Raw genomic sequence first — 25,668 nt, 5'->3', positions numbered from 1 at the left:
AGATATTTTTCTCTTATTTGTATTTTCTACTTTCTTATTCTCATTTATTCTTTTTGATGCTTTTCCTATTTCCTATTTGTTCACTACATATGAACAAAACAATTTTACATTCATCAACAAGAATACAAACAATAATTAGGGAAGTGGTTGAGACTCGTTAGCAATAAAGTTTTAACTAGCTACCTCGCTGAATGGGAGGTAAGAAACTTGGTGAAAAATTGTAACATCCAATTGTCAAATACAGAGAAATCCTAACAATCCAGTCACGTCTTCAGATCACTAACTATAAAACAAATGAGTCAAAATGAAGTAAGACTTGTCAACATTCTGACATGAGGGGAAAACAACACTCTAAAGAGGCAAAAGAGCTGCGTTATAATCCTTTCCAATCTCATTTACTAAATTAGGAACTTTGATAAAATTATTTCTCAGGCCTTAGCTGTTTCTTCTAAAAAACAGTTAAGCATGGAGTGCATGCTTAGCATGCATGAGGTCCTGGGTTCAAATCCCCAGTACCTCCTCTAAAAATAAATAAATAAAGCCTAATTACCCCCACCCCCCAAAAAAATTAAAAAAACAAACAAACAAACAAACAAACAAGTTACAAACATGAAGACAAATGTGTAGCTGCCTTCCACACCCAGCTGCCCTCCCACTTCTTTCTCATGAAAAGACTTTTCACATACAGGAATATGAGCACCTGCTAGAAAAGAAAATACAATTTAACTTAAAGTCTTAATTATTAAGACCAGAAAACCACTCAGAATTTACAGGAACATATTCATGTTTTTCTTTAATTTAGAACATTTTCTATGAGAAAACTAGCCCTTTGATACTTTCTTAAACAACATCCACTACGTGTAAAAAGTTTAATATAAAGTGCCTACTAACCTTATCTTCATTTTGTAGTTTCACATCGTATTTGTGAGGCAGAAATTTTGGAGGAGCCCATTTCCTTTCTCCTTTCTTTAGTGAAGTAGGGAGTTTTCGTGGAGATCTACGTGCTCTGTCATCTAATCAAATCAATAAAAAATAAATTTAAAAAGTTCTTTTAATTCTATCCATTTATTCATTAACAATAATCTTACTAAACACCTACTCTACAACCAGGCACTGAGTGGTGGGGCACAAAGATAAATCATAAGTCCTTACCTCAAGTAGCTAAATCTATGGGAGGAGTCAACAATAATTACAATATAATGTGGTAAATACTATAACAGAGGTTGACATAGAAAAATACTAGAGAAGAGAGAAAAATATTCAAAAAGAGAGAAGCACTGTCTAATTTAGTCTAGAAGATAGCTGGGGAAGGCCCAGAAAAAATATGACTTGTTCAGAGACTGCAAATAATGAGACACAGGTGAATATGATCTATAGTACAAAAAAAAAAAATCAGACTAGAGGTAAGGGCCAAATTATAAAGAACCTTGTTTACCATTTAAATAGACTGGAATTTGTCTTATGGGCCCTAGGAAAACAGGATTTTTGGTCTAACTAGATGTACATTTTGGAAAGAGCACTACTGTGAGTAATTAATAAAAAGAAAAAACACTTTCAGCAGCTAGAAAATGAATAAAATTAAAAGGTGAGACTGAAAATAAGGAACAAAGATACAATCCTAAACATCTGAATTAATGTAACAGGAATGGAGAAGGAAGAGTCAAGAAGATAAACTTGGTAACCAATTAAATGTGGGAATGTTAAAGGTTTCCAACTTTTCTACCTTAGAAACCAAGTAGATGATGTGTTGAAAAATAAAAAGAAAGCAGAACAAATGAAAAAAAAAAAACTGAAGGAATAGTGGGGTGGGAGGAGTGAAAAAAAACCACAGAAAAGTAGTTGGAGAAACAGGAGACTGTGGTATCAAATAAATTAAAAGATATGAGAGCCACCAATAGTGTAAAAGTAAAACAGACGAAGAAATCAGTGGGTCTGACAATTAGGGGTCACGTATAACCTTATTAGAACAGTTTCAGGAGTCTAATTCCACCACCCTCAACAACAACAACAAATTTTTTAAAAAAGGAATAAACTGATGGTCAGAAAGTGGAGACAACAATCTCAAGAATCTTGGTTTGAATAAGACAGAAAGAGAACAACAGGATCAACGGAGGGTATGTTCTCGTTTTTTAGAAAATGGGACTTTGTTTATAAGTTGAGAAGAATCGTTAGAGAAGAGGGTTAGAAACACTGTAGAGCAGAATAATAAAAGTTAACCCAACCCTTGAGAAAGTAGGAGGCAATAGAATTCAAAGTACAAGTATCCTGACCAAGAAGGAGGACAGCTACCTTCTAAGATGGAGAAAGAATACAGAAATTTCTAACAGGGAGGTTAAGAACACACAGCTGAGAAGTTCCTGCCTAATACATTCCCCTCCTCCACCATGAAAAGGAGGGTCACCTTGTGAGAAAACATTCTGTATACTGGAATTTGTCTGTCATATTGCTATGAAATTCTGGTCAGTTGTCCCCCTGGAAACAATGAGTACATCATAACGTTAGTTTTTTAGCCCACCTAGCATTCTTTCCACATACTAGCAATAATATTATATTCCAACATTAAAACCTAAGCTAAGGCATATAACACCATAAAAATGAAGCCAAAGCCTAAAACTAGGGACTCCCAGTACACAATGCTTAAGGCATAAAACTAATACCTGCAACACCTCATTGGTATTCCAATGGTCTGATTCTAGAAAAAGTGTTAGAAGACATATCATCAGCCAACAACTAATCAAAACACTTATCAACTTCAAGTCATGGGAATTATAAGTAGCCAACCACATGCTAGAAAACTTCGGTTTCAAAAGAAGGAAAAGAGAAACTGAAAAACATAGACATCAGCATGCACAATATGCAGAGTGGGAAACAAAACTGAAACATCAACAACTGGGGTGGACCAGTTACAACAGTCTCAGAAGTTTCCTTGGGACTAGAAAAGGACATCCCTTAAAAACCATCTGCACATAATCCAAAACATCTGGAGAGATACAAAATAGAATGGAAGACACACAGCGTAACATTCTAATGAAATGTTCTCATTCAAACTTTGTTAACAATTAAATAATAAGGTAAAATTATCTGATCCTCTAACAGTCGTGGGGCGGGGGATCAATACACACAAATCCTTTGAAAACTCGTATTTGTGGAGACAGAAGAAATCTATCCCAATCAAATTCCTTATTCACACATTTAAAAAAAAAAAAAGGCCTCAAAGGATGAATAATTTTCCCAATGGGCAATGTCTCAGTTCTTCAAATTTCAAAAACACTACGTTAGGTCTCCAGGTCCCTAGAAATCACTTCTCGATATCACAGTGTTTCAGAGTTCTGGCAGCTCCCGTCTGAGAGGTCCTTGAGTTACAGAATATAGATAAAAGGAAGTATCTCAAAACCATCACGCTGGCTTGCCATTTGTGAGAAACAGAGGTTAGAATTTACGCCCCCCTCCCCAACCTGGATCATCCCCCTTCCACACATATATACATATTTCCAACATAAAGAGAAAAAGAAGACAAACTTTCTTTCCCATCTTGAGTAGCTAGGTATGTGCACATAGATTTCTAAGCAACTAGAGGAAATGACTTCCCAATGGTCTTAACTGTGTAGGGAGACTTACATCTTGATTCACTTTGTATTTTAGTTGTTTTCTGAATCATAAATGAACAAAAGCATGTCTATCAACAAACCTCAATTACAAATTTAGTTGCTAGAGAAAGCAAAAAGATTTGCGCATAATAGAATAAGCAGACATGCATAACTCACTAAAGAAAGCTAGTATCATACATACTAATACTCTCTCTCCTTCCTTCATCCTCTTTTACAATTGCCTCCTTCTTCTGATGGTCCTGAGCGATTTGGCTAGAATTCTCTTTATCACTTGAGGGAGAATCACAAGCGCCATCAGATTTCTTCTCAGTGGCCTCTTCATCCACTTTCTCCAAAGGATGAATCTTCACAATCCTCACCTTGAGCATTTTTTCCTTCCCAACCTGTAAGGGAGACAGGAGAGAGAATCAAAGAGAATAATAAGAACTAGAAACCTAAGATAATGTTTAGAATATATAATCCAATCTACACTCCACTTCACCTGTCAAATCACTGAACCCTAAAGTAGCCAAGTATGGTGATTTTTCCAGTCTAATTTCTCAGACTTCTAAGATGAAATATGGTATCTTAAAAAAATTAAATGATCACAGCAGGTGGTATAACTCAGTGGTAGAGCTCCATGCTTAGCATGCACAAGGTCCTGGGTTTAATCCCCAGTACCTCCATTAAAAATAAATAAATAAAATGATCACAATCTAGTTCATAATTCATGTACCAATGTACTAAAGCCAAAGGGCAACCACTGCACAACACTGAGATACATAAATAAATGAGATATATAAAGGGTAAAGTTACAAGAATTTCCATTTTTTAAAAAATCAACTATATATATGGGTATTTAATTATTCCAGAACCATTTGTTGAAAAGACTCTCTATTCTTCACTTAATTTATCCTTCCACCTCTATCAAAAATCAGTGGGGTGTGTGTGTTTGTGTTTAATTCTGGATGCCACTCTGTTTCACCAGTCTACCTTTATATCAATTTCACATCATCTTAATACTTTTAAGGCTCAAAATCAGATAGTATTAGGACTAACTTTGCTTTTTTTCCGAGGTTGTTTTGGCTAAGTTCTTTGCATTACAATCAGTTTGGCAATCCCTATCAAAAAAGGGATTTTATTGCAATTGTGTTGAATCTATACATCAATTTGGGAAGAACTGGCATCTTAACAGTACTGAGTCTTCCAACCAATGAACAAAGTCTACCTCTCTATCATTTAAAGTCTTCTTTAATTATGTTTCATAATTTGTATATAGATCTTGTATATCTTTTGTCAGATTTACTCCCAGAGTATTTCATACTTTATGATGTTACTGTAAATGGTATTGATTTTTTATATTTCAATTTCCAATTGTTTGTTGCTAACACATATAAATACAAATTGGTTTTTGTATACAGTCAGCCCTTCATTTCCATGGGTTCCACGTCCATGGAATCAACCAACCACAGATCAAAAATATTAAAAAAAAAAAAAGAAAATTCCTAAAAGCAAAATTCGAATTTGTCACACAACAGCAACTATTTACATAGCATTTATATTGGGTATTATGTACCATAAGTAATCTATAGATGGTTTAACGTATATCAGGGGCGTGCATAGGTTAAATACAAATACTACATCCTTTTATGTAAGGGACTTGAGTATCTGTGAACTCTGGTATCCACAGGGTCCTGGAACCAATACCCCCATGGATACCAAGGGATGCTGCTACCTTGCTAAACTCACTTATTAATTTTAGCAGCTTTTATAGTAGGTTCCATGAGATTTCCTACACAGACAGTTGTGTTGTCTGCAATTTTACTTCTTTCTTTCCAATTTGAATGCCTTTTATTCCTTTTTCTGGCTAGAACCTACCATTCAATGTTAAATATGAGTAGGAGAGTAGACAGTCTTACCATTAGCTATGTTAGCTGTAGGTTATTCTGTAAATACTGTTTATCAGGTTGAAGAAATTTCTATTTGCAGTTTTCTGAGGGTTTTTAATAAGAATTGTTGGATTTCGTGGGGGAGGGTATAGCTCAAGTTGTAGAGTGCATGCTTAGCATGCCTGAGGCCCTGGGTTCAATCCCCAGTACCTCCTCTAAAAATAAATAAACCTAGTTAATTATCCACCCTAAAAAAAGAATGGTTGGTTTTTGTCGAACGCTTTTTGTGTATAAATTGAGATAATCATGGTTTTTCTTCTTGTTTATCAATAAAGAGAATTACAAATTTAAAACCTTGAATTCTTAGTATAAACCCTACTTGGCTATGATGTCTTATCCTTTTAATGTAATGCTGAATTTCATTAGAATTTGTACATCTATGTTTACAAGAGAGTTTTGTGAACAGTTTTATTTTTTCTTAGTCTCTGATTTTTTCCTTATAATATGCTTATATGGCTTTGGTATCAGGGTAATGCTAACCTTATAAAATGATTCGTGAAGAATTCCCTCCTCTTATATTTTCTGAAATCATTTATATAGAATTGGTATTATTTCTTCCTTAAATGTTTGGTAGAATTGACCATTGATGACATCTGGGCATGAAGTTTTCTTTAAGTACAAATTCAATTTATTTAATAGATACAGGGCTATTAAAGATTCCTATTTCTTCTGCAGTGGGTTTTGATAGTTCGTGTCTTTCAAGGAATTTGTTCATTTCATTTAAGTTGTCAGATTTATTGGCATAAACATGTTCATTATATTCACTTATTATCCTGCCATTATCTGCAGGCTGTTGGGATACCACCTAATTTCTTCGTATTTGTTAATTTATCATCTTTTTTACCTGAGTTTGACTAAAGGTTTATCAATTTTATTGATCTTTTCAAATTACCAGCTTTTGATTTCACTGATTTTCTCTACAGTTTTCCTGTTTTGTATTTTACTGATTTCTGTTCCAATCTTTACTAATTTCCTTCTTCTGTTTCCTTTGGAATCTTTTTCTTATTTCTCAAGGTAGAAGCCAAGGTCAATGATTTGAGACTTTTTTTTTCCTAACGTAGATATACAGCGCTATATATTTCTCCTAAACACTATTATAAAGCAGTATCTTGCAAATTCTAACATACTTGTTTTCTTTTGGGGGGGGGGGTCATTAGGTTTACTTATTTATTTTTTTGATGGAAGTACTGGGGATTGAACCCAGGACCTTGTGCATGCTAGGTATGTGCTCTACCACTGACCTATAGCCCCTGCCCCCTTAACATACTGTTTTCATTTTGATTAAGTTCAAAATATTTTCTAATTTCCCTTTTGATTTCTTCTTCAGTCCATGAGTAAGTCAAAGGTGTGTTATTTAGTTTCCAATTATTTGCAGAGTTTCCAGGTATCTGTTACTGATTTCTAATTTAATTCCATTTTGGTCAGAGTACATACTTTGAATGATTTGAGCCCCTTTAAATTTACTGACTTTTTTGGCCCAGAGTACAGTCTTACCTTTGTAAATTATGCACTTGAAAGGAAAGTATTCTGAAGTTATTAGGTGGAATGTTTTACAAGTGACAATTAGATCAAGTTGGTTGATAATGTTATTCAGGTTTTCTATATTATTGCTAATTTTCTATTTTTTCTACCAGTTACTGAGAAGGGGCAGGGGGTGTTGAAATCTCCAACTATAATTTTGATTTGTCTACTTCTTTTTATAGTTTTATTTTTGTTTCCTGTATTTTGAACTGCTCATTAGTAAACACTTAAACATTAAGGCCTGCTATAGCCTCTTAATAAACTGACTCTTTTGTCCTTATGAAATGCTTCTTTATTCATGGTAATATTCATGTCCTAAAAAACAAAAAACAAAAAACCCTACTTTGTCAGATACTTATATAGCCATTCCAGATTTCTTTTGACTAATGTTAGGACGGTATCTTTTCTTTCATTGTTTTCTAGTACTCTTATTTGTACCCTTATTATAGGCATATATATATAATTGGGTCTTGCTTTTTTATCCAATCTGACAATCTCTATATTTCAGCTGAAGTTTTCAGACCATTTATATTAGATATAATTATAGATATGGTTAGGTATTTGCCTTCTATTTGGCATCATCAAAACTAAAAACTTCTGCTCTTCAAAAGACACTATTAAGAGAATAAAAACACAAGCCCTTTAGTGGAAGAAAAAGCAAAAGCGTGTATCTAATAAAAGATTAGTATCCAGAATATATAAATAAGTCTCACAACTCAAAAACAAGAAAAAAAACAATTTAAATCAAAATTATAACCTATAATGAAAAGAATATGAAAACAAATATATGTACGTATATATATGAATGAGCTATGCTGTGCACCAGAAACTGACACATTGTAAACTGACTATACTTCAATGAAAAAATTAAAAATAAATTAAATTTTAAAACAGACAAAGATTTGAACAGACACTTCACCAAAAAAAAAAAAAAAAAAAAAAAAGAATAGGGCATTTTCAACTGTATTCAGTAATGCCAAAGCGTTTACCAAAACAGTTAGCAGTGAATGAGCAGCTCCACATTCTTCTAAAAACTTGGCATTATTTTTACTTTTTCTTATTTGCTAATGTGATATGTATAAAATGATCTCACTATGGTTTCAATTTGATTTCCTGGATTACTGATGAATATAAACATCTTTTCATGTTTATGGATATACATATCTCCCTAATCTCTCTCTCCCCTTTCCTCAAACTTTTTTTCTTCCACCTTGCAGATGTGTACAGAGTATTTTCCTTCTGCCACTCCAAATCCATCTCAAGTCTTCTCTACCTGGCTCTGTGCTGAACCAGGCTGACCTTTATGAACTACATCAAAGGGCTCCTTTGTCCTCTAGATTTTGGTGAGCTCAGGAAAGGAAGCATCTGCAGAAAATTGTACAGTGGAAGAAAAGTGACACTGGAGTATTCATTTCTCTGACTGTCTCCCTAGCAGGTTGGTTTTATCTTACTACCAAAGTACTTCTCCATAACTATATTACCCTTTTCTAGTTCTAGTATCTACTCTCTCTCCTTGTTTACTTAGGTTTTAGAAGTAGAAAGGCCTCTCCACTATTGATAGCCATGAGGTACTTAAGCTTTCCTTGTTAGTTTTCTTTGACCTAGATCAGATTGTTGTCTGTTGTCTACAGTTCTTTTACTAAACTCAATTCAATTACACCATTTGAATATGCCATCTGTTCCTGCCAGGACACTGAATGATATAAAGTGTGTGATTAACACCCAATGATGATCTCCCAAACATTACAAATAAAAAAAGCAGCTAGGAGACACAGGGAGTCAAAGAACTAAATTAAGGAAAGAACAAGGACTTTGGAACCAGACAGACATAGACTTACTGGCTATTGTTGGGTTACCTAAGCTGTTCCCCTCCTCCTTTTCTCTTGCAAGCCTGTCTCTTTTGAGGCCTTAAAAAAGGGCAGTATTCACTTTCTCAGGCCCCTTGCAGCTAGGGGTGGTTATATAAGCCATGGTAAGGACAAAATCCAACACACCAAGAAGAGCAGAGCAGAAAGGCAGAACGATAAGAGTCTAGGTCCTTGACAGTATTAAGCCTCTATACCAAAGTTGGAATTGCCTGCCTCTAAGACTTACTACATGAAATAATCAAATGTTTTCAATGCTTAAGCCAATGCTACTCAAAATGTCCCCAGAGTGTTCGTATCATCACACTCTGGAGCTTGTTAGAACTACAAACTTTTAGGCCCTACCCTAGACCTTCTCAACCAAGCTCTCAGGGGATGGGGCCCAAGAATATATATGCAGAAAACTTCTAAGTGTTTTTATTTAGGGTAAAGTTCTGAGAAGTTCTGGTACTGTTAGTCAGCTATTTCGTGACATTCACCTAAAATCACTAGTACTAACTAGTATGTTATATCAACCTGAACAAACTTTTAAACATCTGAGCCTGTTTACCACCTCAGCCTTTCTGTGCAGATTCTTTAAGACATTACGTAAAGCAACTAGCTCAGTATCTAGTACATACAGAAATTCAACAAATGTTAGTTCCCTTCCTCCTGAGTCTTACTCTACGCTTTTAAAGGATTATATAGGGATTCCTTTAGTGTGAGGTAAATACTTCACCCATTTAGTTTAGTAATAGTTGTCCTTGAGCTATTTGGGCTGGAAAATTAAACAAATTTAAATAGGAAAAGAAAAGTCAACTCGATCACTACTGTAGTGAAATGAAATCTTCTGCCTGTGGATTCCATGGATTTAGACTAAACACATTTGAAAGTCTTTTAAAGAAGGTATGAAAAAAATGACAAAAGAAAAAAATATATATAGCATAGAGTTATCAAAAAAGGATAAAACAGGGAAAACAAGAGTGCACTGGTACACAGTGTAACAATTATCATACTATTCAACATTCCCAATAATGAATATGGTTCTAAAATTAGGTCCTTAAAATATCTGATATTAAGTAAAGTGGACTTCAAATGTAACACAATTTTACACATGAAGAAATACATTCTGTAATCTATGTTAGAAGCTCTAATCCTGACATACAGTGAGTCAAATCACATTAAAAAATAAAGAAATAAAAATAGGAGCTCACCTCAAAGTCACACTCTTCTCCCACAGCATATTTGGTCATGATCTCCAACCAAGCACTATCTACTAACTTCTCTAAGGAGGCTGTGTTATGGTGAACCATTTCCAGAACAAGCTTCTCATACCAGGCAGGGAACTCCTCCTTCAAACTAAACAAACATGTCATTGTTACCAAGAAAATGCAGAAAAGCCTACCAGAGTTATTCAGGTCAATTCAAAAAGTTCTTTAGCAAATACATGCAAGGCACTGGGGAATACAAAGATTGAAAACCATGTGGTACACAGGAAATAGAAAGAGCTCTTAAATAGCTTTGTCAGATTGACCTATCCATGTTAATTTTCTCATCTATAAAATAAAAATAATAAGCACATCATTTGTAAGGTTGAACATTTTCCCATTAACTTGTTTTTGCAGCTGACTTCCCTTTTCAGGTATAAATTACTTATTCAAATCCTTTGCCTATTTTTTGCTTAGGAGACCATAACTTGATTATTATGTCTCAATCAATAAAATGCTTTCATATGCATTCATTTAGTTCTTACAATATCTTGTGAGAGGTCTAGAATTTTCATTTTATGGATTTGAAAAATCATGAATGGTTAACATGTTGGAACCATGACTTGAACTCCAAACCCAGTGCAAAGTCAAACAATAATGTACTACTTTTCACTTATTAAACTAGCAAAGAAGAACTTTAATTATTATACCCAACATGAGCAAGTGAATAGTGCAAAACAGCACACACACACTGCCAAAGGTCTATGTTTCAACTCTTTTGGAAAGCAGTTTGACAACAGTTATGAAAACTGTCGTATGTACACAAAGATATTCACTGCGGGATACTTGATGGTAGCAGAAAATGGGAAGCAACCTAAATGGATAATTGTTAGATATCCAATCCTGACCAGACAGTTTAATATTTGTGTTATGGGGCGAAAGGGAGGCTCAGGCATGAGAACATTCATACAAATGCAAGTATTAGGTTTATCATCATATTACAATATTCTCAATCACTCTCAGTGCTGTTCATGACGACAAATGTTCCTCTAACTGCTAGGCTTAAAAATCTCTTATCATACTCCCTTCACAATTTATTAACCTACCAAGTTATTTGCTATTCCCACCTTCTAAGTATTCCTGTCTTTGTTAAAGCTGTTACCTTTCTCCTCTCCACTGTCCTCCCTCCCAGCTTAATCGTCCTTCTGAGATTCCCTCAGACTTAATTCCATAAGGCCTTTCCTGGTCCCTATAAATTCACTCTCTCTTTCCATTAAGCCTCCCAGTCTCTCAGGCTTAAAGCTTCATTGTCTGTAGTTATTTCTAGGGAGTGAGACTGGACAATGATACTCAGATTCTTTTCCTAATTCCATATTATTTACATTCTTATAACATGTATGCATTTCTTTTGTAATCAGAAAAATGTACTTCTACTTTGAACACAGATTATAAAACCTCAGTCTTTTTCAATAATTCCTCCCATCACCCCGTTAGCTATCAAATACACATAAAACATTCTCCAAGTGTGTTCTTCAGAACTTCTCTCTGATGTGATGGGTTCTAAGGTCAAATAAGTTTAAAACCCGTAAGATTAAACCAAGTTGCAGTTTCTTTACTATCATCTTCTGAGAATCTTTACTATGCTAATATGTATGATGACTTTTCAAGAACAAACTCTGCAGTGGTTCTCCAAAACTATGGCCCAAAACCCTTTTTCAGAATGAGACTCAAAAAAAAAAAAATGAATATGAGACTCCATCTCATTCTTTCTATCTCCAATAATGCCCCAATTCCCCATCTGAACACTCTCCTAGCCTACAGACTTCCCACCTGCCTCTTCCCTCTCTAACTCATCCTGAACACTGCTTCCTAATTAATCTTCTCAAAGCACAACCCCAATCATCAAAACACCATATGCACCTCTGCACTTCTAGAAGTATTGCTATTCTCCCACCTTTCGCTGAATTAAATACATCTCATCTTCTACAATTGGGCACAAAGTATCCTTCAAGTGTCACTTTCTTCACTAAGTCTCATGGAGTTTTCCCTAGTAATTCTTAAGTTAGCCTCTCTAACCTCTGAATTTCCCACTGTACTTAACCTCTCTGTGTAGGTAAGCAATTTATTTCCATTTTGAAACTGAATTCTCTGATTTGTTTCTAACAGTTTGTCACCTGATTCTTGCTGGGTTTTCCAGGTACACAGTCATATTATAAGCAACTATAACTGACCTCCTCCTTACTACTCTTTATTTGTTGTAGGTTAATGGTTATTATCTTTTATTCACAGAGAATTTTCACACACACAAAAAGAAATCCACAGAAGGTAGCATTATCTCTATTTGGCAGAGCAAACAGTAAGTACTTACACAGTACAGAGGATTGTGCCTAGCCCTGTGACCAATTAAAGATTAAGTCAAATATGAGATCTGCCCTTAAGAAGTTTACAGGACACTGCATGGATCAGCAATAGCCCATGAGCCAAATCCAGCCTGTTACCAGTTTTTGTAAATAAAATTTTACTGGAACCTAGCCACTCCCATTTGTATATGCATTATCAATGGCTGTTTTCACTGTACAACCTCAAAGTTGAACAGTTGAGACAGAGACCACATGACCCACAAACCCTAAAATATTTACTAACTGGCACTTCACAGAAAAGGTTAATCCACCAAGTATAGTACACTAAACATGGGATAGACATAAACAACATTAATCCAAAACAGAACCATGTCAGTGACCCAAGCGAAGAAACAGTCACCAGGTTAACAGACTTGACTATTAGTCAGCAAGCCATTACTAGACTCCAGGTCTCAACTGAAGTTAGTGCTCTGTTACGCTAACAAAAGAGCAGAATGGTATTAGATTACTAAACTGTATGCTCTCCGCTTACCTACTATCAAAAGAAGTCAATGAGAAGTCCACAGAAAAAGTTTTTATTCCAAATTTCCAAAAGAGTACTAATTTTTACAATAAATGTAAATGAAGTATTAACCTTAAAAACTCTGAATCACTGTAATTTATGTAATATTGTACATCAACTATATTTCAATTTTAAGAAACCTGCTAAAAAAAAGAGTACTGTTTTATCATTCCTAGTTTCCACTTATCTTTTGCATGCTTCTACTGCCTAAATTCTAAGCGTTTTCTTTGAGAGAATACTCAGAGGCTCTTTGAACAGACAGGATTTTTAAGACATCTCATGCAACCATCCCACTTAGTTAAACTGTCTTCAAACTGTGTATTTATTTTTGATAGCTGTTGTAAATACTGTCTTAAACTTCAAATAACCACAAAATAAAGAAAACTTCCTGCTAATTTGCTGCCTCTGTATTACTTCTAGATTATTTCAGCTTCCTTTATTTAGAGCCACATTTCCAGAGTATTTACATGGTAAAAGTATATAGTAAAAACACTCGAAAGGCTAATCAATACCTAAATAAGTGTACATACAACTATATAACCCATTTTGTTACTTGCAAAATGACAATAGACAAGACACCAATACATTATACAAATGTAATATATTCTAATTTATGCCCCATAAATTTAAATACAAATATTGTTTTACGGTTAATATTCCCCTTTTTTCTAATAATGTGAAGATAGGCAGTGCTTCTGCTACTTACAGTTCAGCAACTTCCTGTTCCTCCTCCCAGGCCTCTTTGTGTGTTAGCTGACTGCTTCCAGTACTCTTACAAGTCCAAATGCGCTCACTGTATCTTTCCAAGCGGGCTTCATACTCTCTATTAGCAGTGGCTCAGGAAAATAATATTTAAGCAACAAATACAAGTAATCAATATCCATAAAATACTTATCATATATAGAAAAAATTTATAGTATCCTTTCTATAATGTAAAGCATAAATAAAATTGAAATCAGAGTTTTCAACTGGCAAATCCAAACAAGATGATTAAGACTAAAGTATAATTAAAATTGTCCTGTTTAATAAATATTAATATTTTAGTACAAGTGCGCTTTCTTTAATTCACCTAAGTTTCATTTCACAAGATTCACACAGTACTAAAACTTAGTAAGAAATTAAAAAGGCAAAATAAAACACAAGTCATAAGGAATAAGAGAGGTATATGGAACTGTTAAAAACTCAGATGGTCAGCAAGTTTAAGAATCAGTTCCACAGTAAGATGCGATGACTACACCAGTCTCACAAGCAGTACGGAATAACCTTGTGCATGTGCTAATGACCCATTTACTAATAGCCTTCCAGTCTACCTTGGAAACACTTGATTTAGACGTCTACGGTTTAAAAAGTAAATTCCGTGAAGTCCTAAAAATAATTCTGATATAGTATTATTTATCCAGAATTTATGTTGTGTGCAATACTACATTCACAAGTCATCTACCTACCAGTCACTGTTTCATCTTTGTGAGGGAGATGGAGGAAGAGATCATATAAATCATGTATATGGTTTCCACACCATCCCAATTGGAATTCATTATCAGACAGCCACATTCAAATTCAAATGACAAGCAACTAATTTACTTTAATGCACAGCACAAGATGCAATGCAAGAAAATAAACTGACACCACAACTAGAAAATTAACTAGAAAATTAGCTGCCAATCTCTGTACTTTTCAAGTGACACTTTTTATAGTGGCTGAAATAAAAGTATTTAAACAGCTCCCTTTGTAGTATCACCTCACAACTAAACAAATAATGTATTCTTAATATATGGTGATTCTTGGTTTTCTGGGGTTATGATCAGTTAAAAGACAAATGACAGAGATAAATCCTTAAGTAATCCTAAATCATAGTTTTTGCAAACAGTATAAGCACCTTCTCTTGCTGTATCATTCTGTGGATCTGCCAAAAACAAAGCAGTAAGTCTATTCTCCTCCAGGATGTTGCTAATATTTAATTGATTTAACAAAATAGAGTACCGGTAAAAACCAGGAATCAGACTTCCACAGAAAGCTATGTAAATCCAATCAGTGAAAATTTATAAAATCCTATAGAAAAAAGAAAACAGCAAGGCTTCCACAGGGACATTATGATAACTAACTAACCAACAAAATGGGTTTGTCTTCCAATTTTGTCTGTTTGCACTGAGAGGAGGTAAAATAAAGAGAAAGAATCAGTGTAAGTGGATTTATTTAAACATTCAAAAAGCTTGATAACAGCCTAATACATTATTTAGCTATAGTGAAGAAATCACTGTGCAATCAGAGAGAATGTGAGATTAACAAATATGTCCTAAGAGAAAACATTAAGCTTTTATTATTAGTTGTTATTTTAAAAAGGTGGAATAATGTGCCCAGTCCATTCTCCTTAGATCAAGATCTATATGGCCAATAACATACAAGACTATCACCTGGATGCCTCTGTGATACCTCAAATTCAACTTTTTTTAAACTAAACCCTTACTACCCCTCCACTCCCTCCCAAACTTGCTCCTTAACAGATATTCCCAATCTCCAAGTCAGACACCAGAGGTAAGGGGAATCATCCTCACCTCTCCAGTCCCCAACTATAATCACTTATATATTTTTCAATTCAGTCCCTTCTCTCCAATAACAGAGCCATTATCTAAACCCAGTTTCTGATCCTCATTTCTCACCCAGTCATAACATTTTGAAACATTCTAATTGGTCTCACTGGTAATCCTCTTCTTCTCTGGTCCTTTATGCTTCTCACCCTAACATCTTTTTTTCTCAGTCTAGTTTTTAAACCCATTTCTTCTGATTACTTAAAAATCTCATTTGCCCTCAGGCTCCTTGAAATGCAAATATGTCGCACAGGGAAAAAAATCTTCTGTCCACAAAAGTACTGAAAATCACTCCAATCAAGATTTTTGTTGGGTTTATTTTCTATAATTTACATTATTTTAAAAAGGAAAAAAGGAGGAAGCTTTTTTCAAATAATATATATTTAAATAACATACATTTATTGACTGATTATGGTTTTCAAACAACAAAAGCCCCCTCTACCCTGATACATATCTTTCCCACCCTCCTTTGAAAATCATTATCAGTATAGCATTTTCTTTTTGGGTAACCTCATCCATTCCCATTACTTCAATTACTACCAATATGCTAATAACTTCAATCACCAGTTCAGTCTCCTCTCTCTGAACCAGGCCCATATATATACCAGCAACATATACATCTATCTCTATTTGGATATTCTTAGCAACTCATTTTAAGAATATCCAAACAAAACAAAAGAAACAAATGATCCTCTTCCAGAATCCTCTAAATCAGAGAATGGCACAACTAACCAAATGATAACTAAAACATTACCTTTGACTCCTCCCCAATCAATCACCAAATCCTGTCAAATCTACTTAGTTCAAATTCCATTTACAGTACTCTCCACCTCAAAGGCTAGTAAATTTACTCATATCACCATTATCTATTGTCTAGATTATTTAATCACCGCCTTGCTGGTCTACGCTACAGATCCATTCTCAACACTACAGCCACAGTGATCTTCCTAACCTAAAAGCCTGCTTCTTTAGTGTTCAAATTTTCCAACAGCCTCCACTAAATTTAATTCGAAGTCCAAACTCCTGAGCCTATCTCATAAGGACCTATGATGCAGCCCTTTTCTGTATCTCTCATCATTCCATCTCCATTCCCGCTTCTTCATTCCAACCATATGAAACTTCTCTCAATTTTTCAAAATCAAGAAACTTCAAACTCAAACTCAAAGGAACACAGTCCTCTATTTTTCATTTAGCTAAATTCTAACCATCCTTTAGATCTCAACTTATAAGTAACTTTCCCCAGGGAACATTCCCTTAACTCTAAAACATGGTAATTATTCTGATCTTTCCAAATACCCACTTTCTTTCCATAAGAGGATTCTGTATCTTCAACCCATTGCCATGTGGCTTACAATGCCTCCTGGGAAGAGGAATGTACATCCCATTCCCATGGATGCTGGGCTTGGCCACATGATTTGCTTTGACCAGTAGATGTGATAGATGCCACCTCCAGGAAGAAGCTTAAAAAACCATCATGGTTTCCTCGAGCTCCTTCTGCCACTAGAAAAGGACACTGCAGACAGGAACTGCTCCTTCAGACTGAGTCTTGGAATAAGAAAAACGTGCCTTTCCTTTTTTTCACCCATTTTCCTTTTTTTCAAATGTGATCACTAGAAAAATTTTAATTACATGTGGCTCACATCATATTTCTATTGGCCAGCACTATAAACCTAATGTTTACATCTAAGAATGAATGGCCTCTGGCAACACAAAAATTTTAACTGGCTAGTCATTCAAATTAGATTAATTTCAAAAGTCTAAAACTGAAATTCCTAAAACAACCCCTAACATTAGGTATTTTTAAGTTAATTTAACTCTATTCTGGTTGTTACTTTGATTTATGTTAAGAGAAAAGCTAAAAATGAAAATGAAAGGAGAAAAAAAAAGCCCATTAGAAAGCTATTGAGTCAGCTGCCTCTAAATCCTATTTCAGATTTAAGGTTACCAAAATTAAGTCACTCACTCTCAAATAAACACTCAGAGCAAATGCCAATTGAGGTTTTTATGTTCCAGTGACTACCTGCACTTATAATTGCAGACAAAATGTCAAAGCAATTCTCCAAAGGTTGTGTAAGCTATAAATGATAAGATATTTTCAAATCCTAGACTATCTCATCATGCATCTACTTTTTCAAGAGTTCAAGAGCCTTACCACAACATGCTGCCTTTGTTCTCTTTAGCCTTGTAAGGACTGTTTCTTTCAATAAAGTATTTGATAGCCTGAAAAGAAGTGGCTCAGAAAAGTATGGAGGTTAAATAAGCATAACTATAACCCTAAGAGTTCTAAGTGAGATGACAAAGCACCAACTCAAGGTCTGCTTTCTAGCCTATTTTCTCTCTTTGGACCAGTCTGTGATTAAGTTAAAAATAACTCTAACTTGGTATAACTTTTTACTTTAAAGACATTAAATTATAAAAATCAATGTAAGAGTTCAGTATTCCAACTGTCCAATAAAGTCCTGTCTTGCAACTACAACTTAACTCTAGCTCTTAAAATGCTCTTGTCGTTATTTTTCTAGGTAAATCGAGTTTCTCGGGCCTAAGGCCAGAATAACTGTATATTCTAACAGCCCCTCCTTATCACACCACCTAAAAGTTCTCATATATTAATGCCACAAAGGTTATGAAATAGTTTCTAGGCTTTAGAAACTAGGAAAGTTAAAGCAATACAACAACAAAAAATCAATCTACAGTAGGCTGCTTGCTTGTAGGTCCAGTTCCTCCTTAAAAATCCATCTTGAGTTAAATACAGTCAATGTAGAATTCTATTGTCAAATAATCACATCAAGAAGTGATTTTGAGGGTATAGCTCAGTGGTAGAGTACATGTTTAGTATGCAGGAGGTCTTGGATTCAATCCCCAGTACCTCCATAAAAAAATTTTTTTTAAAGAAGTGATTCTGATAGAGAATTTTTCCAACAAAGATTTAATGTTTTGCCTGTAGCACCAGACTAGGAAGCAATGTACCACAGAACCAATGCTACAGTAAAATAAACATAATCATCAATATACAACCCAGTCATTAAATGTGTGCATCATTCACAACTACCAACATAAGTTTAATGAAGATGTACAATAATACCTTCAGTGCTCTCAGCTTTAAGTCAATAAAATACCATACAAATTTGCTTTAGAATATACATGCAATCAAAAGGTAGGTATTAGGAGAAAATTAAAGTATGAAATCCTATTAAAAACATAACTGTAACTAAATTAAGAACTAGAAATAATGCAGCAGCTACCTAACCACATACTGGCTCTCCTCTATGAAATTACTAATGGCCTAATAAAGAAATAAGCCAATCTGCCAATCACACAGTACAACTGTTTAAAAATCATCTTCAAAGTGCTTCCACTTGTAGAAACTCCCAAGGGAGAAATCCCCCAATATGTAACACAATTTAAAAACTCCTTTGTTAAAGGTGTTCTAAACACTGGTAATGGAAAATTTTTTAAATGAAGAATTTTTATTAAATATATACTACTCAAAAAGTTATACATTTCAGTTTTCAACTGTCATCATTAAAAGAAACTCCTCATACATATCACTACACTTCAATGATTCCAGTAAATAATATGAAAAATCCTATGCTGCCAGTTGTAAATTAGCTCTCTATAGCCATTTTTTTACATAGTTCAGTACCAATTACAGACTTAGAATTTATCTCTTCCCTATCGCAGATCCTTTTACGCCACTAATATTAGTGTAATTATCAACTGCTCAAAAAATGACATGAGAAGGATATGGCAGATTCCCACAATTAATTTTTTACTCCACTGACGTGCTGTAATGTTATTTAAAACAAACAAACAAAAAAGGTAGGGCACTTTCAGAATGCTGTATTTAGTAGAACCAGAGTATGTCTCCAAAACAATCCCCAAGTCCTAACAGGACAAGAAAAAGAACCAGATTATCACTCCTATCTCTCCATTAAATGCACCTTATCTTATACCACAACTGACACAAACAGTGGACTAACATTAATAAAAGCGAAGGAATAGTATTCCACGTTCCTTTCTTGATTTACTCACAGGGATGACATACGAAGAGCAATGGATTCTACTCCTGACTCTCACCATTTACAGAGTGTGGGATCTTTAACAAAGTCAGTCTCAACTGCCTGCGCCTACCTGGCATACCTGACAGGAGAACACGACCTTCTCCAAGATCCATTTCAGCCCTGAGATGCTATAGTTCTATTTCTTCAAGAGCCTTCCTACAGCATGGACTAACTTTCCAAGTCTCTGCGTGTAAACACCTAACATCCACAAACTACTCTCAAATTATGAGGTTATCCCATAAAGCATTACATTAAAGGAAGGATCAAACAGAAATGAAATCAAATGATATGGTTCACAGGGACACTTCCTCCTATACAGAAACAAGCAAACTGAAACTAAGAAATCAAGTCCTTCCACAGGGAAAGGGCTGATAAAACTAAGTAATACATCAGCCTTCACTCTTAAAGCTTTCGGTACACTAAAGAAAGCTTGATTCAGAAACCTGTACATTTAAGCTTCAAAAAAGGATTCATTCGGCATCCATAAAAAGAGTCGTACAACTCTCAACTAAAGACGAACAATCTTGCGCAAGAAAACTTAAACAATGATTAAAAGAGAGGATGCTTCTTATTTAAAACATCTGCCTCGTGTTCCTAAAACAAAAACTTTAAGCATGTCTTTGGTATTTTTTAAATTTTTGTTAAAAGACAAATATCGATCTCCTTGTACATCGTCAAAATTCCAAACCTGTGCATGCCCAGGGAAGGAAGGCATCCGCTCCTCCAAGGTAACTTTTTTCTTCCCTCTCCTCTAAGTCTGGTAATTCATTCTTGGTTTTGTGCCTCACGATCCTGTCAGTTCATCACCAGCCTCAAGTCCACTTGGAAGAAGCAAAACACAAATCTCCCGCAGAGATAGGGGTAAAACGCAGTCGCGACTTGTACGACCCGGATCACGAGGCCGCGCAAGTACAATTTCCAAAACTTAAATGGAAGGTTTAATTTGAAAAGAAAAAAGCAGCAGCAAAGGAAACCCCACTCCTCCAGGTACTTAGGGCCTAAAGCCAACCCTCGGGGGGTGGGATGGAGGATCGCTCATCCACAGCGAGGCCCAGGGACAAAGTGCGGAGCCGAGGGAAGGATGCAGAGCGTAGGGCTGCCGGGCGGCCGAAGCCGGGCCGGCCCGCCCGCCCATCCCCCGGAACGGCGGGCTCAGGGTGCAGGCCCGCCGGCGCCGGGCGCACTGACAGCTGCCACAGGCGCAGGGCTGCGCGGCCCACCCCGCCCCACCCCACCGGCGGCCTGGCCGGCGCGGCTGGAAAAGGATACTCCCGGGTGCGGAAGGCCTCCTGAGTGTGAGCGATGGTGAAGAGCGGCTCCTCGCCGGGAAGCGGCTTGACCAGCGGGAAGGGCTTGCGGCCCAGGAGCGGCGCCATCGCGGCGGCGGCGGGGAAGGCGGCGGCTCCTCGGGAAGCCCGCAGCGCAACACTAGGCCCCGCGGCCCGGAGCGAGCGCCTGGCTCCCGGGGGTGGGGTGGGGGAGGGGAGGGGTGAGAGGGCGGCGCGAACTCGGCTCCCTCACTGCTGGCGCCGCCGCGCGAGAGCCATGGAACGGGACGCCAGGGCACAGAACTCCCACGCACACCGCCACAACGTCCCGAAGCCTCCGGCCAACCTTCGGTACAGATCCCTGCGTTCGGCAGTCACGACTCGTCTTCAGCTGCACAGGAGGAAATTATTGAAAAATGGCGGGAGATTCCCCTCCTCCCCCTGGCCCGGCCAGCGCACACACTAACTTGCTCCCCTGTGGCGCCGGTGGCGAATGCTCCAATAGGCGGAGAGCTGGTCAGCTCCCACAGCCCATTGGCTCAGAGGAGCTGCCGCTCTGCGTTTGGGTCCCGCCCCCTTCCTGGGCCGCCTAGTTGGGTTGCAGCGCACTAGAGGGCAGTATGAAGAGGTGAAAGGTCACGTTATGTAAGAGCCGGTGACAGACGTGCGGGCCTCCAGCGGTGGAGTTGAAAATGGGGGACAGCGGGAGACCGAAAGGCCAGGAATTCAAAGAGGTCAGGCCAGAGAAGCCCTCTAACATATACAGACACTACGCCATCTGTCACCGAAGCAGACACTGACATCCGGGCACCACTGTCCGTGTGGTGCGCCGGAGGGGGGAGGGGAAGCGCACGGCCAGGGGCTTTGTCTTTCCACTCGTGCTCCGCCCCCTTCTTAAAGGAGCCGCTCTCGGCCACGCCCGGGGATGCGCGGTTGGGCGGATGGGAGGAGGGGTTGGCGGGAAGTAACCTCAAGACCTTGCCCCCAGCAAAGGTTCTACTAAGGGATGACTTGAGCCCCTGCCTTGCTTACCCCAAAGTCAACTTCTTCTGGACGAGAGTGTGGTTGAGATCTGGATATTAATATGACGCTTGTTTCTCGGGGCTTGTTGCAAAGGGTAATATAGAAGCTATATCTTATTGGAAAAATATATTAAATATATTAAGGGACATGTCTATTAAAGATACATCCATTCATTCAGATAGTCTTTACTAGCACTTACAAAATAGCTCTCACCTTGCGTTGGGTGCTATAGGGGGAAAACATAAGACAGACAGCCCCTAAAAAATAAGAGGCAAATAATCACAGTTCCGTGTGATGAATGCTGTTCAAAGTGCGCATTAAGGAAACGGCAGTAACAGTGCCTGGAGAGTGAGAACATTCGAGCTTCTTCTCCAAGCAGAGTACACCCACATAGTCCAAAATCTTTTTGGCTATCCAGTACAACCAGAAACACACTCATTAATCATCCATCCCTATTATATTGGTTCCCTTGGTTCAGAAATCTTCATCATCCACAGAATATATCTTCCCACCCTCTGGTCTTCCAACACAGCGACAGGGCTAGACTGCTAGGTGTCCCTGAATGGCAGCATGCCAATACTGGACCCTTTTCTCCTTTTCTTATCTTGAAGTGAGATACAGCCCAGTAAATGGTAAGTTCTAGGTCAGACCCCACCTCTGTGCAACTTCATCTGATCACCTAGCAGAGAAGGGAGCTCATCTTCTTTCAGCAGCTATTTCTTCTAAGAGGATTAGGAGAAACCTTCTCAGAGGATGTGGCATTTGAGTTGATAGTGAAGAGATAAGTAGCACTTCATTAGGCAAAGAAATGGACAAATGTTCTAGGTAGAGGGAGCAGCAAGCAGACTTGGTAAATTCAGGACAATGTGCCTAAAACGTAGGAATTTTGATGCAGAAGTTATCAAGAGATGAAAGTGGCAAAGGAGGTCATCCCTGCCACAGCATAAGGGTGGAATTAGAGTGAACACTTAGAAGGAAATTGCAAAAAAAAAAAAAAAAAAAAAAAAAAGAAGGGAATTGCAGGTGTGGGGGGGTGCAGGTGGTAAGAGTGCATGCCTAGCATTCACAGGGCCCTGGGTTCAATCCCTAGTACCTCCATCAAAAATAAATAAAAGCCCAATTACCTCCTCCTTCCCCCCCAAAAATAATAAATAAATAAAATATTTTAACATTAAGAAAGAAAGAAAGAAAACTGCAGTAATCTGTGGCAGTGAAGGCAAGGGCCTCAAATGTTTAATAAGGTCAGTGGAGACAGGTGGCCAGATTTGAGAGGCACAGACTAGGTGACTGATGGGACTGACATTTGCAGGCTGAGATACCCAACTGCAGACTATACATGGAATAAGAACTCCAGATCAAGAAACACATTTTTGGAAATTTTTGTTATTTCCAAAAAAGCATCGAATTGCACATGACCATGGACACCATAATCATGTCAGTGCATGGGGCAGCTGTGGACTGGAATCCAGCCTTAGTAGACTCAGCTGGATGGATTCAGTTTCTGCTGTAAGAACCAGAGGTACCCTGGAGAGCCATCCAGAACACAGTTGGAAATCCTGTAGAAGGAAATGGAAGCTAGAGGTGGAGCTTTGTGAATGCAGCCCAACAGCTGGAGTCCCACCATAAGGAGCTGATAAGGGTCTCTCCAAATAAAGAATGGTGCTTACCTTGGAGGGGTGGAATTATGGTTGGTTTTATTTTGTTAATTATATTTCTGTGTATTTTTCAGTTTGTTTTTCTATAGTGATTATATATTCATTTTACAATAGAAAAAATAATAAACTTTAATGTGACTATTGCTTGGTGGTTATCCTCCATTTCTGTAGCTCCAATTTATAAACAATGGCGCTAATTAACACAAGATTTTTAACACTATTTTCTGAAGATGTCAAAAAAAAAAGGAGGGAGGAGAGTCTGTCAGTTTCCTGCTCTGATACTTTGACTCCTGTTGCTGATAAAAAACCCTTCTGAATTTACTCTTCCGGTCCAGTCTTCAAGCTCCTAACTCCCAGCAAACCCCAAGGGGTCCACTTCTTCCTGATTCCCAGAATTCACTATGCTTATTCCTACCCACTGTAAGACATGTTCTTCCTTCTCTGTGCATCTGAATCCCACACTCTCTTCCTAATGCCTTTTCCCAATTGTTCCAGTCTACATCCGTTTTCACTAGTAAAATTCGTTACTCACTGTGTTTATCTTCCCAACATTTGAACAAACAAATCAATAATAAAAGGCAGATAAAATGTGTACTGACCAAGGATCTGTACCAGTGCGTCTGCTGCTCAAACTCAGCTGTGGCTGCTTTGCTGCAGGAATGACACCCTCTAGAGAAGCACATCTCCCTACACACATCCCCACTGGGTCATTTGATGACGTGAGCTCAGTCAGCAGGGTCTGTTTCTGTGGTCTGTGTCGTGTGGAACTGTGCCCTGCCATGCACCCATCTCTCCCTGATGCAGACCTAAACCCTTGCTTAGATCATTTCCGCTTTTGGCTGCTCTTTTCCTGCCTGCCCTGTTGGTCCCTCAACCTCAAAACATCCCACATCCACAATCTGTTATCTCTCTTCGCTCCATCATCTGCTCTGTCGGGGTATTTGTTTCTATTAATGGCCCACCTCCCTCACAACTTCACAGGCTCAGCCTTGACCTCTCTTGAGCTCCACAGCCATAGGCTCAACCAGATGACATCAGTTCTGCCTGCCTAAAGTCTTGAACTGTCTCCTTCCTGCCATCCCCACAGCATCCTACTTCAGGCTTTTATTATTATTTATTTCTTATTTCTAGTCAAAACTACAATAATGACTTTCTTCTTTTAAAACGGTTTAAACATTAAAATGTATTTTTCATGGTAAAATGAACATAGTTCCAACGAGGAATCATATAAACATAGTTTTAAAAAATAGCTCTACAAAAAGCAGTCCTTTGGCACACTCCCCCATCCACTTCCTGCCTACCTCAGGCATCCATTTTCAATTTATGCTGTTTCCTCTGGTATTTACCTACCTATTTCTAAATAACATATACATTTCTATTTTTCAGTTTTTCAGTTTCAGTGTTAGCTGTTGACTTTCGTCAGTGGAAGATGAGGACTTAGCCCTCTTATATGCCCCACAAAAACCACACATATGTACAAGCATATATATACTGCCATCATTTAAATCAATATTCAGTGTATAACTTATTATGTATTATTCACAAGTGATCCACATGGTGAACTGACCACAATTCCTTTTTGTTTCTCATTTGCGTTAGTGTATTTTTCCTTTTTTCCTATGTACCTGTCACTGCTCTATCCTCAAACTCACAGGACTATGTCTCCTCTCAGTAATTCCAGACATACCTTGATAAGGTGGGCAATGTCTTTCCAGTTTGTCCCCTGCCTCCCTCTCTTCCCTCCCCGTGGCCTCTTGCTCACCATGTCACTCCCTTGTTCTTGGCTTCCAATGGTTGGCTCCCTAAAGCCGAGAGTAAAACCAAACACTTTGGCCTGACCTTCAAAGCCCTCCACAATCTATCCTTCCATCCTTCTACTACTTCCCTCAAATTCCTTCCTCTTTGGTAAAACTAGATTTATCTAGGTTTCTAAATCCCATTCCCCACTAAAAGGATCCAGGGCTCTTTGGAAAAGTGACTGGGGCTGGTGAAGTTCAAGGTGAGTCAGGAACAGCTTGTGCCTGAAACTAAGGAGTTGCCCAGAT

General features: G+C 37.5%; 1 protein-coding gene across 3 annotated transcripts in view; it reads right to left on the bottom strand.

The window, feature by feature from the left end:
* The window catches only part of BAZ1B (bromodomain adjacent to zinc finger domain 1B), a 58,742-nt gene extending 37,304 nt beyond the window's left edge, over positions 1 to 21,438 (bottom strand). For 2 of the 3 annotated variants that reach the window (XM_032459562.1, XM_032459563.1), the window contains exons 1-5: positions 20,947 to 21,438; positions 13,738 to 13,854; positions 10,116 to 10,260; positions 3,790 to 3,991; positions 892 to 1,013 (exon numbers count right to left, since the gene is read on the bottom strand). In XM_032459562.1, coding sequence (XP_032315453.1) covers positions 892 to 1,013; positions 3,790 to 3,991; positions 10,116 to 10,260; positions 13,738 to 13,854; positions 20,947 to 21,053 — 693 coding nt within the window. In that variant the 5' untranslated portion in view covers positions 21,054 to 21,438. The remainder of the gene's footprint in view (positions 1 to 891; positions 1,014 to 3,789; positions 3,992 to 10,115; positions 10,261 to 13,737; positions 13,855 to 20,946) is intronic. The other variant, XM_032459564.1, reaches the window with a different exon arrangement.
* Between the last annotated feature and the right edge of the window lie 4,230 nt (positions 21,439 to 25,668).

The sequence above is a fragment of the Camelus ferus genome, chromosome 18 (assembly GCF_009834535.1).
Source record: "Camelus ferus isolate YT-003-E chromosome 18, BCGSAC_Cfer_1.0, whole genome shotgun sequence".
Taxonomy (NCBI): domain Eukaryota; kingdom Metazoa; phylum Chordata; class Mammalia; order Artiodactyla; family Camelidae; genus Camelus; species Camelus ferus.
This window is presented reverse-complemented; position numbering and strand designations above follow the sequence as displayed.